Source organism: Cydia strobilella, chromosome 14, assembly GCF_947568885.1.
Source record: "Cydia strobilella chromosome 14, ilCydStro3.1, whole genome shotgun sequence".
NCBI lineage: Eukaryota > Metazoa > Arthropoda > Insecta > Lepidoptera > Tortricidae > Cydia > Cydia strobilella.
Window position 1 is genome coordinate 15170427 of NC_086054.1, and position 11939 is coordinate 15182365.

General features: G+C 35.6%; 1 protein-coding gene across 1 annotated transcript; it reads left to right on the forward strand.

The window, feature by feature from the left end:
* The first annotated feature begins 314 nt into the window (after positions 1-314).
* Positions 315-11507, forward strand: LOC134747235 (hemicentin-1-like). Its single transcript, XM_063681840.1, has 17 exons — positions 315-533; positions 1204-1433; positions 2171-2302; positions 2558-2644; positions 3046-3174; positions 3656-3821; positions 4798-4979; positions 5659-5731; positions 5887-6047; positions 6274-6445; positions 6614-6904; positions 7019-7091; positions 7485-7693; positions 8449-8620; positions 9492-9586; positions 10092-10272; positions 10717-11507. Exons 1-17 carry the CDS (start codon positions 335-337, stop codon positions 10844-10846), a joined length of 2682 nt encoding a protein of 893 aa, XP_063537910.1. The 5' UTR covers positions 315-334; the 3' UTR covers positions 10847-11507.
* Positions 11508-11939: the final 432 nt, after the last annotated feature.

Sequence of the window (11939 nt, forward strand, 5' to 3'; positions counted from 1 at the left end):
CTTGCCCGAATTGAGGCGGCGACACAAGGCGACTGCTTCTCGACCTTCTTCGACCTAGCGTTTTCCCGGCCTAGCGCCAGGGTCCGCTTTCCTACTTAATCTTCTCCACTTTGCCCGGTCTTCGGCATCCTCAAGTGTGAGATTGTTCTCTTGCATGTCCGCTATCACGACGTCCAGCCAGCGCTTCTTAGGCCTACCGCGGCCATTATATTATTACTATATTTTATTTATTTATTTATAGTATTCGCTTACCCTTAAGAACAAATCATTAAAACATAGGCCACTTAGGTCACTTAGAATTGACCATTCAGTAACATAGTACAGTCATAACAACATGTCGTTCCGACACTTGGCAGTGATATGTTCACTTTTAATATGTGTATCTGCAAAATCTTTCACGTTGGTGGTAGATACGACATATTCTATGCAAGATGAAATTAGTATGATAAGGACAAGGATTAAGGCGCTGGTAGAATCGATTGGAAATTCGAGCTCCATCGAAAATTACGTCATTGTACCTTTTAACGATCCGGGTAAGTGAAATTTTCTCATCAATATAAAATACATTGCAATTACATATTCCAGGCATAATATTCCCCTTTCTAACCGACGGTTTTTAAGCTGTCATGGGGCAATAAAGTTTTACAAAATGAAAGAGTTTTAATAAATTATTTCACATTTCAATCAACTTTGGTTATTGGTTTTTTTTTTAAGTCAGTAACTATAAGGTAAGTACTAAATATCCCACTTTGTTATTTCGGTGGAAGCGTTTGTATGCTAAAAATATTGCTACGAAAATATTAAAGGGTTATTAAACGAACGCGTATGTAACACCCCTGGAGTTGCAGGCATCCCTAGGCTAAGGTGATATCTTACCATCAGACGAGCTAATATGCTTGTTTTTGCCACTGTCGTAGTGTAAAAAAAACTATCTATAATGATGAGAATGATAGCAGAAAGGTGGGACTCGGATATCCTCCGTCGATATACCGACCTTCATGTCGTACGACCTAGGAAATAAGTATTTTTATGTTTTTATGTAATAGGTAGTTCACTAATGTAGTTTTATAAGTGTCTTGTAACTAACAATTTATGGATCTCAGCTACCTATCTGAAAATAAATAGTTTTTTTTTTATTACTATCTAAAAAAAGGTAGTTTTTATACATGCAATAAAATTGAATTATTATTTGGTTATTTTCAGACGTTGGCCCTGCACAAATATTTAGTTCAGGCGATTTATTCTTCAAATCCATAGATTCGTTAACTGTTTCCGGTGGCCATGATATTCCGGAAAATTCTCTATCTGGCTTACAAAAGGCTTTAGAGGAAAGCAGGCCTGAGTCGGACATCTTCTTGTTCACTGATGCTTGTGCGAAAGATGAGGCCAAATTTGGTCATATTGAAAGATTATGTCGTGTAACACGGAGCAAGGTACACACTTTTGTTGTTAATTTCTTGTATACTTGGTAGCAAAATGACGTAAAATGACGTCAGCGACGTCATAATGACGGCATTATTACGTCATTACGACGTCGCAGACGTCATTTGACGTCATTTTGCTACCTGGGAGGCGACTTTATTTATTCGTATGGCATATATTTATTCATATTTATTCATATTTATTTATTGCATCCATGGTACACAGGTGTTACACATATAATAGTTTCACATGGGCCCTGGTAGGGCAAGGCAATTATCTTAAATCTAAAGATTAATTTATATATGTACTTCAGCCTGAAGGTAAATTATTTTTATCCGTCGTTTTGACTTATCATGTTCAGTTAAAAAATTAACTTTTACATATTGTGCACATTGTATGGAAATGACAGAAAGATAAAAATGTGTAGAAATAGACTTGTGTTACTGATAACTACCTACGCGGCATGAATACCATTTTGTCATGTCTTTCTTCACGCGTCGAAAATGATTTCAAATTGCACCTCTGTTTTTTGGTTTAGACTTACAGCATTTTAGCGTATTATTTGAACAAAGTTGCAACTCAACTATATTATGGCAATAGAACAATCCTAACTTAAGTTTATTTTTTAGCAGATTCCTGCCCAGAGACAGTTCAGTTTCAGTTTAATACACTTTGCTAAAAACTTCTAGAGAGAAGGGACGTTGTCTGGCAAAAGATACAATTATTGAATGATCAAAACGTGTTTCAGGTCATCGTTTTTATGAGTGGCACTTGTCCGTTTTCCGAAAGACACAGGGTAGGGAACCTAGAAACGTACAATCAAGTAACGAAAGTATGTTTCGGAAACGTCTTCCAGTTGGACCTAAACAATTATGGACAAGTAAGTTTCCTTTCTACTTTCAAGTACTGCTTTAGTGTTCCTGTTGTGTTCATAACATAGTTACATATCTTAAAGGTAGAGGTAAAAAATGGGCTGGTTCAACCAAAAAGCAATATCTTTTAGAAAACCTTTAGGTAGAGGAAACTAGTGCAACTAATTTTACAATTTTATTTACATATTTTGACCCAAATTGATGACGCACTTTTACTACCTACCCTTTTGTTTTTTTCTACAATTATTTAATTCTTTTTCCAGGCTTTCCAATTTATGAAAGAAATCGTAAGAGACGGATATAACGATGTAAAAACGTTCGAGTCAGTTACTGACTACCGACCGCTGTCGGTGAGTTCCTTTCCTTTTCTTTTTCCAATTAATCGAAATCTATTTATCATATTTCCTCCATTTCTCGAGAACAGAGGAATTTATATATGGAATATACTTTTGGATGTACTTATATTCATGGTGGGCTCCATTAACATCTCGCTAAAGTCTGATGACAGGATCCTGGAAAAATTCATAGAACTCTTCAAATATTATAGGCACACTTCTAGTAATTTCGGTATTTTTAAAGTAACTTTCTATCGGAAAGTGTTCCATTTGGTGAACTACTGCTGCTGCTAAAAACCATAACTATTGTTTATTTATTTATTTAATCTTTGTTGCACAAAGGAAAATGCAATCGTACAAAAGGCGGGCGGACTTAATGCTATTAGACGTTCTCTACCAGTCAACCTTCTTTTTAGTTTCATGTGGACAGCTTAACTAGAGATGTGATCGTCTCCGTCTCCGGAAAATTGCCTTCTCTGCAGCTCTTTGAAGAGAGTGGACACAGCCCTCGAACTGAGATGCTGATTAATACTGAACAACTGCAGGTAATACACGTTTTGCCAGCAATTTTTTTTTAAATAGATGTTTTTTTTTACGTGTTTTGGTGGCTACCATTCCCCAACATACCAACGGAGCGGCAGCTGACGTTCACGAGATTTCATTATTCAACTCTTTACGAGTTATCGCCCGCAAGGAACAGCTGTGCGAGGATCAGCCTTGCTCATAAATAGACATAATTTGTAAATATGGTCTGTCAAGCCATTTCCGTCAGTAGAAAAAAGCGACAAATTTAAAAAATGTAAGCGCGAAGGGTAATCGTCCCATAAAAAAATTTGAATTTCGCTCTTATTTCTACTGACAAAGTTGTTTGACCGGCTAAAGATTTGCCATTGGGTGACTTAAATTATCAACTAATCTAGATTTGTTTACGTCTATGAAACTTTAAAGATATGATTCATATGATATTACAGCATATTTATAGGTATATTTACCCAAACAGTTAACTTGCAAAACTTCGTTTTGCAGGTTGTCAGAATTGTAGGGCCTCACCGAGGTCTGTATCAAGCCTCGGTATGGTGTCAGGGACGCATATCTGTCACCATTTATAAGAGATCGGAATGTCCCTTGGCTATTGGGTTCTCACCCTTGTACCCAAGAAGTATCGAGGAAACAGCAACATCACCACTACCAGGTACTTATTCTGCTTCTTGCTTTTGTCTTGCATCTAAACTGTCGCTTCTCGCTTTTATTTTATATTTCATATGATGGCACAGTTAAAATTACTTCATTACGGTTGCCTGGATTAATCTTCGGAGTTTTATTATTTTAAGCCTAATAATTTTGGCACCAAAATTTTAAAGCAGGAATTGTAATACTAGTCGCCATCAGATATACCGAGACAGCCAAGGCATTATTGTCAAGGCGATAGAAGTGCGTGTTCAGATATTTTACCTCGGCCGCTCCGATAATATTTATCTAATGGCGACTGTACCTAATAGGAACAGTTGGCATCAACAGTTAAGTAGCGGGCAGAAAAGTTTCTTTATTATTTAAGTCTGCGTTTGAAAATACCAGCCACACTTCACTGTTCACTTCTATCATTTTAAGATATCTCTTTTTGTAAAGCTAGTAGAAAATGGTAGATTCGTTTAATGCGTAATCTCATCCGCTAGTATGGATACTGACCGAGCCTACATAAATCTGCTTATAACAATATAACAAAAATACCATTAGGTACTTAACTTAAAACTAGTAAATATAATTTATTTACATTATTAACATACAGTCACTACAATAATACAAATACTTGACTAAATTAATAGCATTTAAATATACTTAGATATTATTAAATTTATTTCTTAATATTTTAACACGCATTACAAAAGTAATAAAATAAATCTTATTCTGAATTAATAACTAGCGTAAATCTAAAATAGACAATTGAGGCATTGTACCAAGGATGCTGGCAGCATTTCCTCGTATCGCAATGCTGAATACGTTGTGCGAGGAAGCCGCCAGCTCTTCGCTCACCACTTACGCCAACCAAACGCTTCGTATTCGTTTAGTAACTATCTATATTCAAACTCAGATTTCTTCTTAGTGTCCAAGTTATTATAGGTTGTAAGATTACATTGTTGTTTCAAATGTTTCAATAATATTATTTTCAGGTCAAGAAAGTTTCATTTTCGTCCTTGTACCAATGTCATATGAGTACAAGCTAGGTAGTTTAACAATTCATATGTTAAACAAAGATAGCCAGAGAACCGTAAATTTAATGGAAAGTGAAGTAAGCGCCCGAGTCTACATCAGCAAGGCCTATTTCGAGCCTGGATGTATATTTAGAATGACTGTAAGTATTTATTTTTATACGTTCTGTATATTTGTGATAAAATCAGACAAGTTTATCCACGTTAGTAACAGGAAGTGATGTGGGCTCAATTTCCCACAAGGATTTATTTTCTCTTTTTCTAGTAAGAAATTCAATTTTATAATTATCTATGTACCTATCTTTTCTGTTTAGGTGTGAAATGTTGGCCTAAAGCAAAGGGGGTGCAAAAAAGACTTAGAATTTTTTTTGTAGGTACAATAACGTCTGTTCTGGCGCTCTGTTTGATCGCGATCATCGCGGTCAACCTAACACACTCCTCCTCGCTTCGCTCGTCGTCGCACCTATCTTGTCTGTTACTTAAATTTACTGTTCCAAATGATTGATTTATATTTGTCAAGTAGTGGTTTCAACTTGCGGGTCAAATATCTCGGCCATTTTTGATTTTAGAGAAAAGTTTTTCCTACAAAACATGCTTATTTTAGCGTATTCTCTACGATAACACAATAAAAAATAGGTGTCATAATAACATCACTCCGATGAAAATGAAAAGTGTTGGCACCCTCTTTGCTTTAGTCCAACCACTTTTTCTGTTTAGGTTTTACTAGAAGAGTTTTAAAACTATGACATATCATATCAATCCAATGTTTTCCTCTCATTTTTTCTGTTTCCTTTTTGCCATTTTTTTTATTTTTTTTATTAGGTAAGTGGAATCGACAAAATTTCTTCAGAACCAGTGCGGATTATCAGCAAAACATTGGAATCGCAAAAAGAAGGTAATACCTCAATATCAAGTCAGTATTTGTGAACTTGTAAGTTCTATAATTCAATTTAAAAATTTCTATTTTACTGTCTGTCTTTTTTTTTTTTTCATTTTGACTTTAATCGTTAATACTTTTATATTTTAGATTTTTCTTATGTTCTTTTACAGTGACAAGAGCATCTTGGTCCGCGGCCGTCATTGATTCTATAATTCCGGAGACCTCTTTAACGGACTATAAGAAAAATGCAACAGTTGCGTGCAAGGTAACAGGATATCCTCATCCAACAATCTGGTGGGAAGACAAAGTTGGACAGAAGATGAAAGCTGAGGTATGAAATGGCTTACCTTATTACCTAGTGTAGTATAGAACATATACAAGTAGAGCAATTGAATCAATAAAAATAAATCATCACCGAATATAAACTTCCAAATGTCTAAAATAGCAGTATTTAATTAGGTCAATTAAGATTAGCAAAGATCCTACCAGAAATTATATATTAGACTTTTCTTTCATTTTAATTGATGCACCTAAATAATGGTTTTCTTTTATTTCAGGATAGTCTGCTGCAGTATCCAGCAACATACATAAGTTATGTTTCAGTGCCTAATATAAAGGATAATCAAACATTAACATGCAAAGCTAGTACTGATACTGGGAGTGATTCTAAAAGTACAGATCTTTATGTATACAGACCATATGTTTTCCAAATGATCAAAACGCCTAAAGGTACAGTATCGTGACAAATGTAAAGTCATTTCACATTTGAACTGTTACCTATTATACCTGAATGTTACTCAATGAAACACGCAATATACTCATCGAACTTTAAAAGCTCGTCAAATATTTTTGCACACTTATTCTAAAAGTATTAATAAAACGTTGTGTAATTTTTAGACATAACTATAGAATATGAGGCAGAAGGAAAACTGTACTGCGAGGTAAATGCTTATCCGGAAGCAGTAATAAAGTGGTATCACAATGACAAGACTGTAGTATTTACTACAAATGAAGCTGGAGATGATGATTCTACTTTTAATCGTTATGATGAAGTAGAATATTTTCAAGAGGATAATGCACTGGTTATTAGAAACATGACTTCAAAATATGTTGGTACATATACATGTGATGTAAGAAACGGTGCAAATGCTGTATCATATCCCGTCGAAGTCAGAATATCTGGACTTGGTACGTTATTTATCTCCAAACTTTCAGACAAACATTTGTTAATGGCAGTTTAACCATTTCTAAAGACTGATGTTTGATTCTTATTCAAAATACATCACTGTGTTTATTTTTCAGAAACGCCTGTATTAGAAAGGTCGGAAACAGAATTGACTACACATCTTGGCGACGAAGTTGAAATAGTTTGCAGGTTTGAATATGATTCGATTAAGTAACAATTATGTTAAATAAGAAAACAAATATAGATTTTGATTTCTGTTTTCCTACTAATAGGTACCTATAATTTCAAATAACACATTGTATAGAGGGTTTTTTGTCATGATATACAATTGGTAAATGGCTTTTTTTTGGAGGTTAGAGTCAAATAACCTGTGGCTACATCTAATTATAAAAACTATTATTACAGTACACATGGTGCTACTTTCTTGCACTAGTGTGTAAAAGAGCACTTTTCGTGCATATGTCGAAAGTTTAAAGGGCCATATGTACTGTAGAACGTTGTACCATACACGTGCGAATAGGAAATTCGTCTTCCTCTTTTCCGCACTTGTATCGTAAATAACTATTGTAAAACTATTTTCAGGATAGCAAAAGGAAGGCCTTACCCAACAATAACTTGGAAATTTAAACCCGTAGACGGCTATGATTTTACTGATTTACCTAAAGGGGTTGAAATTGAAGAAGGAAAAGTGATCATAGTTGAAGCCAAGTCTGAACATAATGGATATTATAAATGCGAAGCCGTCAATGAGCAAGGGCAAGATTCTCAGGAAATAAAATTGAAAGTTATTTGTAAGTTCCGACTTTTTGTTTAACTGCGTCGACCGTCCAGTGGCGCCCTTATTAGGGGAATGGGGTTTCTAATAAACAAATTGATTTCTGTATAAATCAGTAGGTATATAAATATTGTTGTCCTACTGATTCTCCGACTTTTGGTCTTTGTCGCATAGTTTTATTTTGCTTTATCAACTAAACGGCAAATGGTGGTCACATTTTTCCGGTCGACGGAGTCTTAAGGGATTCTATACAATTTTTACCTTATAACAATACTGTTGCTCTTGGGGTATAGCTGTTAGTCTTTTTAAATACAACGGACATAGTCAAGACAAACAAAGGCAATAAAATTCCAAGTGATAGAAAAGAGTCCATTGTTCTAAGATAAGATTAATTGAGACAATATTAATTATATTAATATATTATAGATGTTTTAGGCCCAAGCAACTTAACAATCACGGAGGTATCAGTACTTAAACTAAATAGTCCATCGCTTTCACCCAATAACCTAGTTAATTTTAGATTCCATCAACTCTCAATAGCCCTTACGACCTGGCGGGTGCTGCCTCTGCGTGCATCCCATGACACGGGCAAGCGCAGCATCCGCTCGGTGTACCCCTTACATTTCATTAAAGTATCATAAGGGGTCGGGGGGGTAGGGGGACGTTTTGGATTCGGCTCCGCGCATGCACCCTCAAGGTCCGAACCACCAATGTTCCGTGATGGGAAAGACGGAGGTATATTTAACCTGAGTTCAAACTTTAAATGTTTAGATGCCCCTAAAATCGAAAACGCAGAAACAGCTATACAAAATGTGCTGCTGGACAAAATGGTCACACTCGAGTGTTCCGTGGATGCAGAGCCGAAAGCCACAGTGAGGTGGGAACGCGCTGACGGCACATACTTGCCTGATGAGACGCATACTGTTGAAGGGAATAGCCTTAAGTAAGTATTATAATCAAAGATCATGTGTGGTATTTTCTATAAAAAGGGACCTTATTGTCGATGGCGCTTACGCCATTATTAACGATGCTCCGATATAATCACAATGCCGCGCGACGCTGTGCGGTGTAATCGACAGTAAGGTCCCTTTTCATAGAAAATGCCCCATTCATACAATCAAATGAAGTCATGAGTGAGATACAATGTGAAGTTTCATAATGACGTCACTTCAGATAAATGAGTAAAAGCAAAGTACAATTCCTTAATAACTCTTTTAAATTATTTGCCTCTTATTAAATTGCAAGATCTTTTTCAATTTTCAAATTCATTTACATACATTTCATTATTATGCTAGCTAGCTAGTACATTCAAAACCTAGGAGGATATAACCAAACGGAGTAGCCATTAACAGGCATTCCCCTCAGCAGTCTGTCGATAATAGTCGGCCAATGGTCATACACAATGTATGGACTGACGTTTATCTGACATGACTATTTTGACGTTACGTATACATTTGACGTTCCCCTCCCCCGCAAAAATTGGCAGACTTTTTTGTACAGCAAATTACAGACGTGGCGGCTCCGTTTGACATCCGAAAACAGACATTATTTCGAATCGATGTAACTCGTTTAGATTGTAGCTTCTCTAATTAGTTGTTCCATATCTACTAGAAATAAGATATAATTATTACTCCCCTCTTTTACGATCTACCTGACCTGTAAAATCAGCATCAAATTATATAATGACGGCCAAAGTGGCCAAATATATCGAAACACATCCTTATTTCTATGGTAACAAAGGTGTGTTACGATATTTGGCCACTTTGGCCGTCACTATTTGATGCTGACTGTATCAATATTTGTCTTGTTTGAAGGTTTGAAGCTCGTTACAACGACTCGGGCTCTTATCGATGTATTGCAGAAAACGAGGCTGGCATTGCCGAGAAAAACGTTACCGTTAATGTTCTTGGTAAGAGAGTTTACTAAAATAAATAATGCTAGTTTTTAGGGTTCCGTACCCAAAGGGTAAAAACGGGACCCTATTACTAAGACTCCGCTGTCTGTCTGTCTGTCTGTCACCAGGCTGTATCTCATGAACCGTGATAGCTAGACAGTTGAAATTTTCACAAATGATGTATTTCTGTTGCCGCAATAACAACAAATACTAAAAAGTACGGAACCCTTGGTGCGCGAGTCCGACTCGCACTTGGCCGGTTTTTCTGGAATGATTTAGACTATTGCCAAATGAGACTAAAGAAGACCGTAACGAAAAAAGAATAAAACATATTAAGAGTGAGACTGACCAATACAGATAAAGAGCAAAAGCGAACAAAACTAATAAATAACGAGTGGCGAAATAATAAATAAACGAGAAACAAATGAGACGAGCGATGATGATACCCTAGATAGTAATATCTTTAAAAAACTACTATGAAACTATTGTATTTCTTTTTTCACATCAATTTTCATTCCAGTTCGTCCATACATCACTCCAGTGGTAAAGACCGTCAACGTAAGGACGGGTAACCCCGTAACGCTGACCTGTCGAGTGCAAGAAGCGAATCCACCTCCCACCTTCACTTGGAAGTTCATAGGGCCGGATAACCAGATGATTATACTAGATCTTAGTAAGGCCGACGATCTTACCCGTAGTAGGTAAGTACTAATTAGCGAATTATTTCAACGTAACTTAAACCATTTCAATTTGGAACTTAGCTTCTTGTTTCATTCCAATTCGAAACAAATGTGTTAACTTATCATCATATCAATCAGCCCTTTATCGCCCACTGCTGAGCATAGGCCTCAATAATAGGCTGTTAAATTATGATATGTGTTAAGTTTGTTTACACGAGTATAATCTAAATTCCCTTTGGATTTGGTAAAAACACCATGTATTTTTAGAGTTTTGAATGATTCACGGTTAGTTTCACTAGACTTATATTGACCGGGATATAGACCGTGATCCCACCCGCTATCTTCAGTCACCTGTGAACATGATGCATGTAACTGCGTCGAAATATCGGGAGCTCACAAATAATACAAAAGGTAATCACGGTCTATATCCCGGTCAATATAAGACCATGTATTTTGTTTTTCCAGAAACGAATCCATATTTTTGTCGGAGTACGTTATAAGCAGAGCATCGAGAGCGGAATCCGGGAAGTACTTTTGCTACGTCGATAATAGCGTGGGTTGGGACGTCGTTGAAATAATTGTCAATGTAAAATAACCTATACAGATATGATGATTACACATTTAATGTCAATCGTTTTATGCGTAATTTTCAGCACACTTATAAATATATTTTTTGAAAGTAATGATCACGACGACATGCTATAAAAGCAGTAAATCTTAGGTCCTCTTTAGAATTAAGACATAAATAAAATACATTGTAATAATTATGAATGTTTTTATTATTTAACACACATTTTAAAATAAAAATGTGCTAAAATTATCATACATTACAATTAACGTAAGGAACATACTTATCAGCGTATTATAATTTTATTTACAATAAGTAATAAAATAAAAAGCCTTTGAATTCCTTAAAAAAAATTAAAAGTAAGTACCTACATAGTTTAGTATGCATTATATTGGTTATTTTCACAACAAATAAATATATCTTGAGTCATTTTTCAATAATGTATGTAAATTCCTAGGGTGATTATTTAAGGACCCCTCTTCGGGTGAACGCCCCCTCCAGTTGTCTCCATTTGTCTAAATTAAGTTTAAGTACTTTCTTTTTATGTGCATAATTGCCAAATTTCATATGGTGGTGTAAGTGATAATTGTAACTTAGTCAACAACAACGGAAAAAAAATACCAAAATAATAAAGCAGTAATTAATTAGCAGCGGAGACGTCCGGGTGTTGGTGTGCCGAATCCAAAATATTCTTGAGCGAATTGGGGCAGCGTTTGAGGAAGAGAGGTCATGACCATCGTTCCGGGTCATTCCTGATGCAGAGGCTGTCTATCGCGATCCAGCGTAGCAACGCGGCGAGCGTGATGGTCACCTTTGCGTCTGGAAGTTGTTTGACTAAGTTCTTAGTTGCAGCTTTGTTTAATTTAGTTTTAGTTTAGTTTATATTTAATTTTAATGTAATGATTGAATATATTTAGGTATAATTAATAAATATACAAAAAGTATTAGCATTCTTGCAATGAAAACTTATCTTGGTACCACAAAAATTCAGTGTTAATAAATAAATGTAATAATTATGTTATTTAAATATACTATTGAAAATGTAACTGTCTCACCAACCAACCGTATATTACATGGGAAACCTTATACACTCGTTTACTATAGTAAACCCTTTCAATAA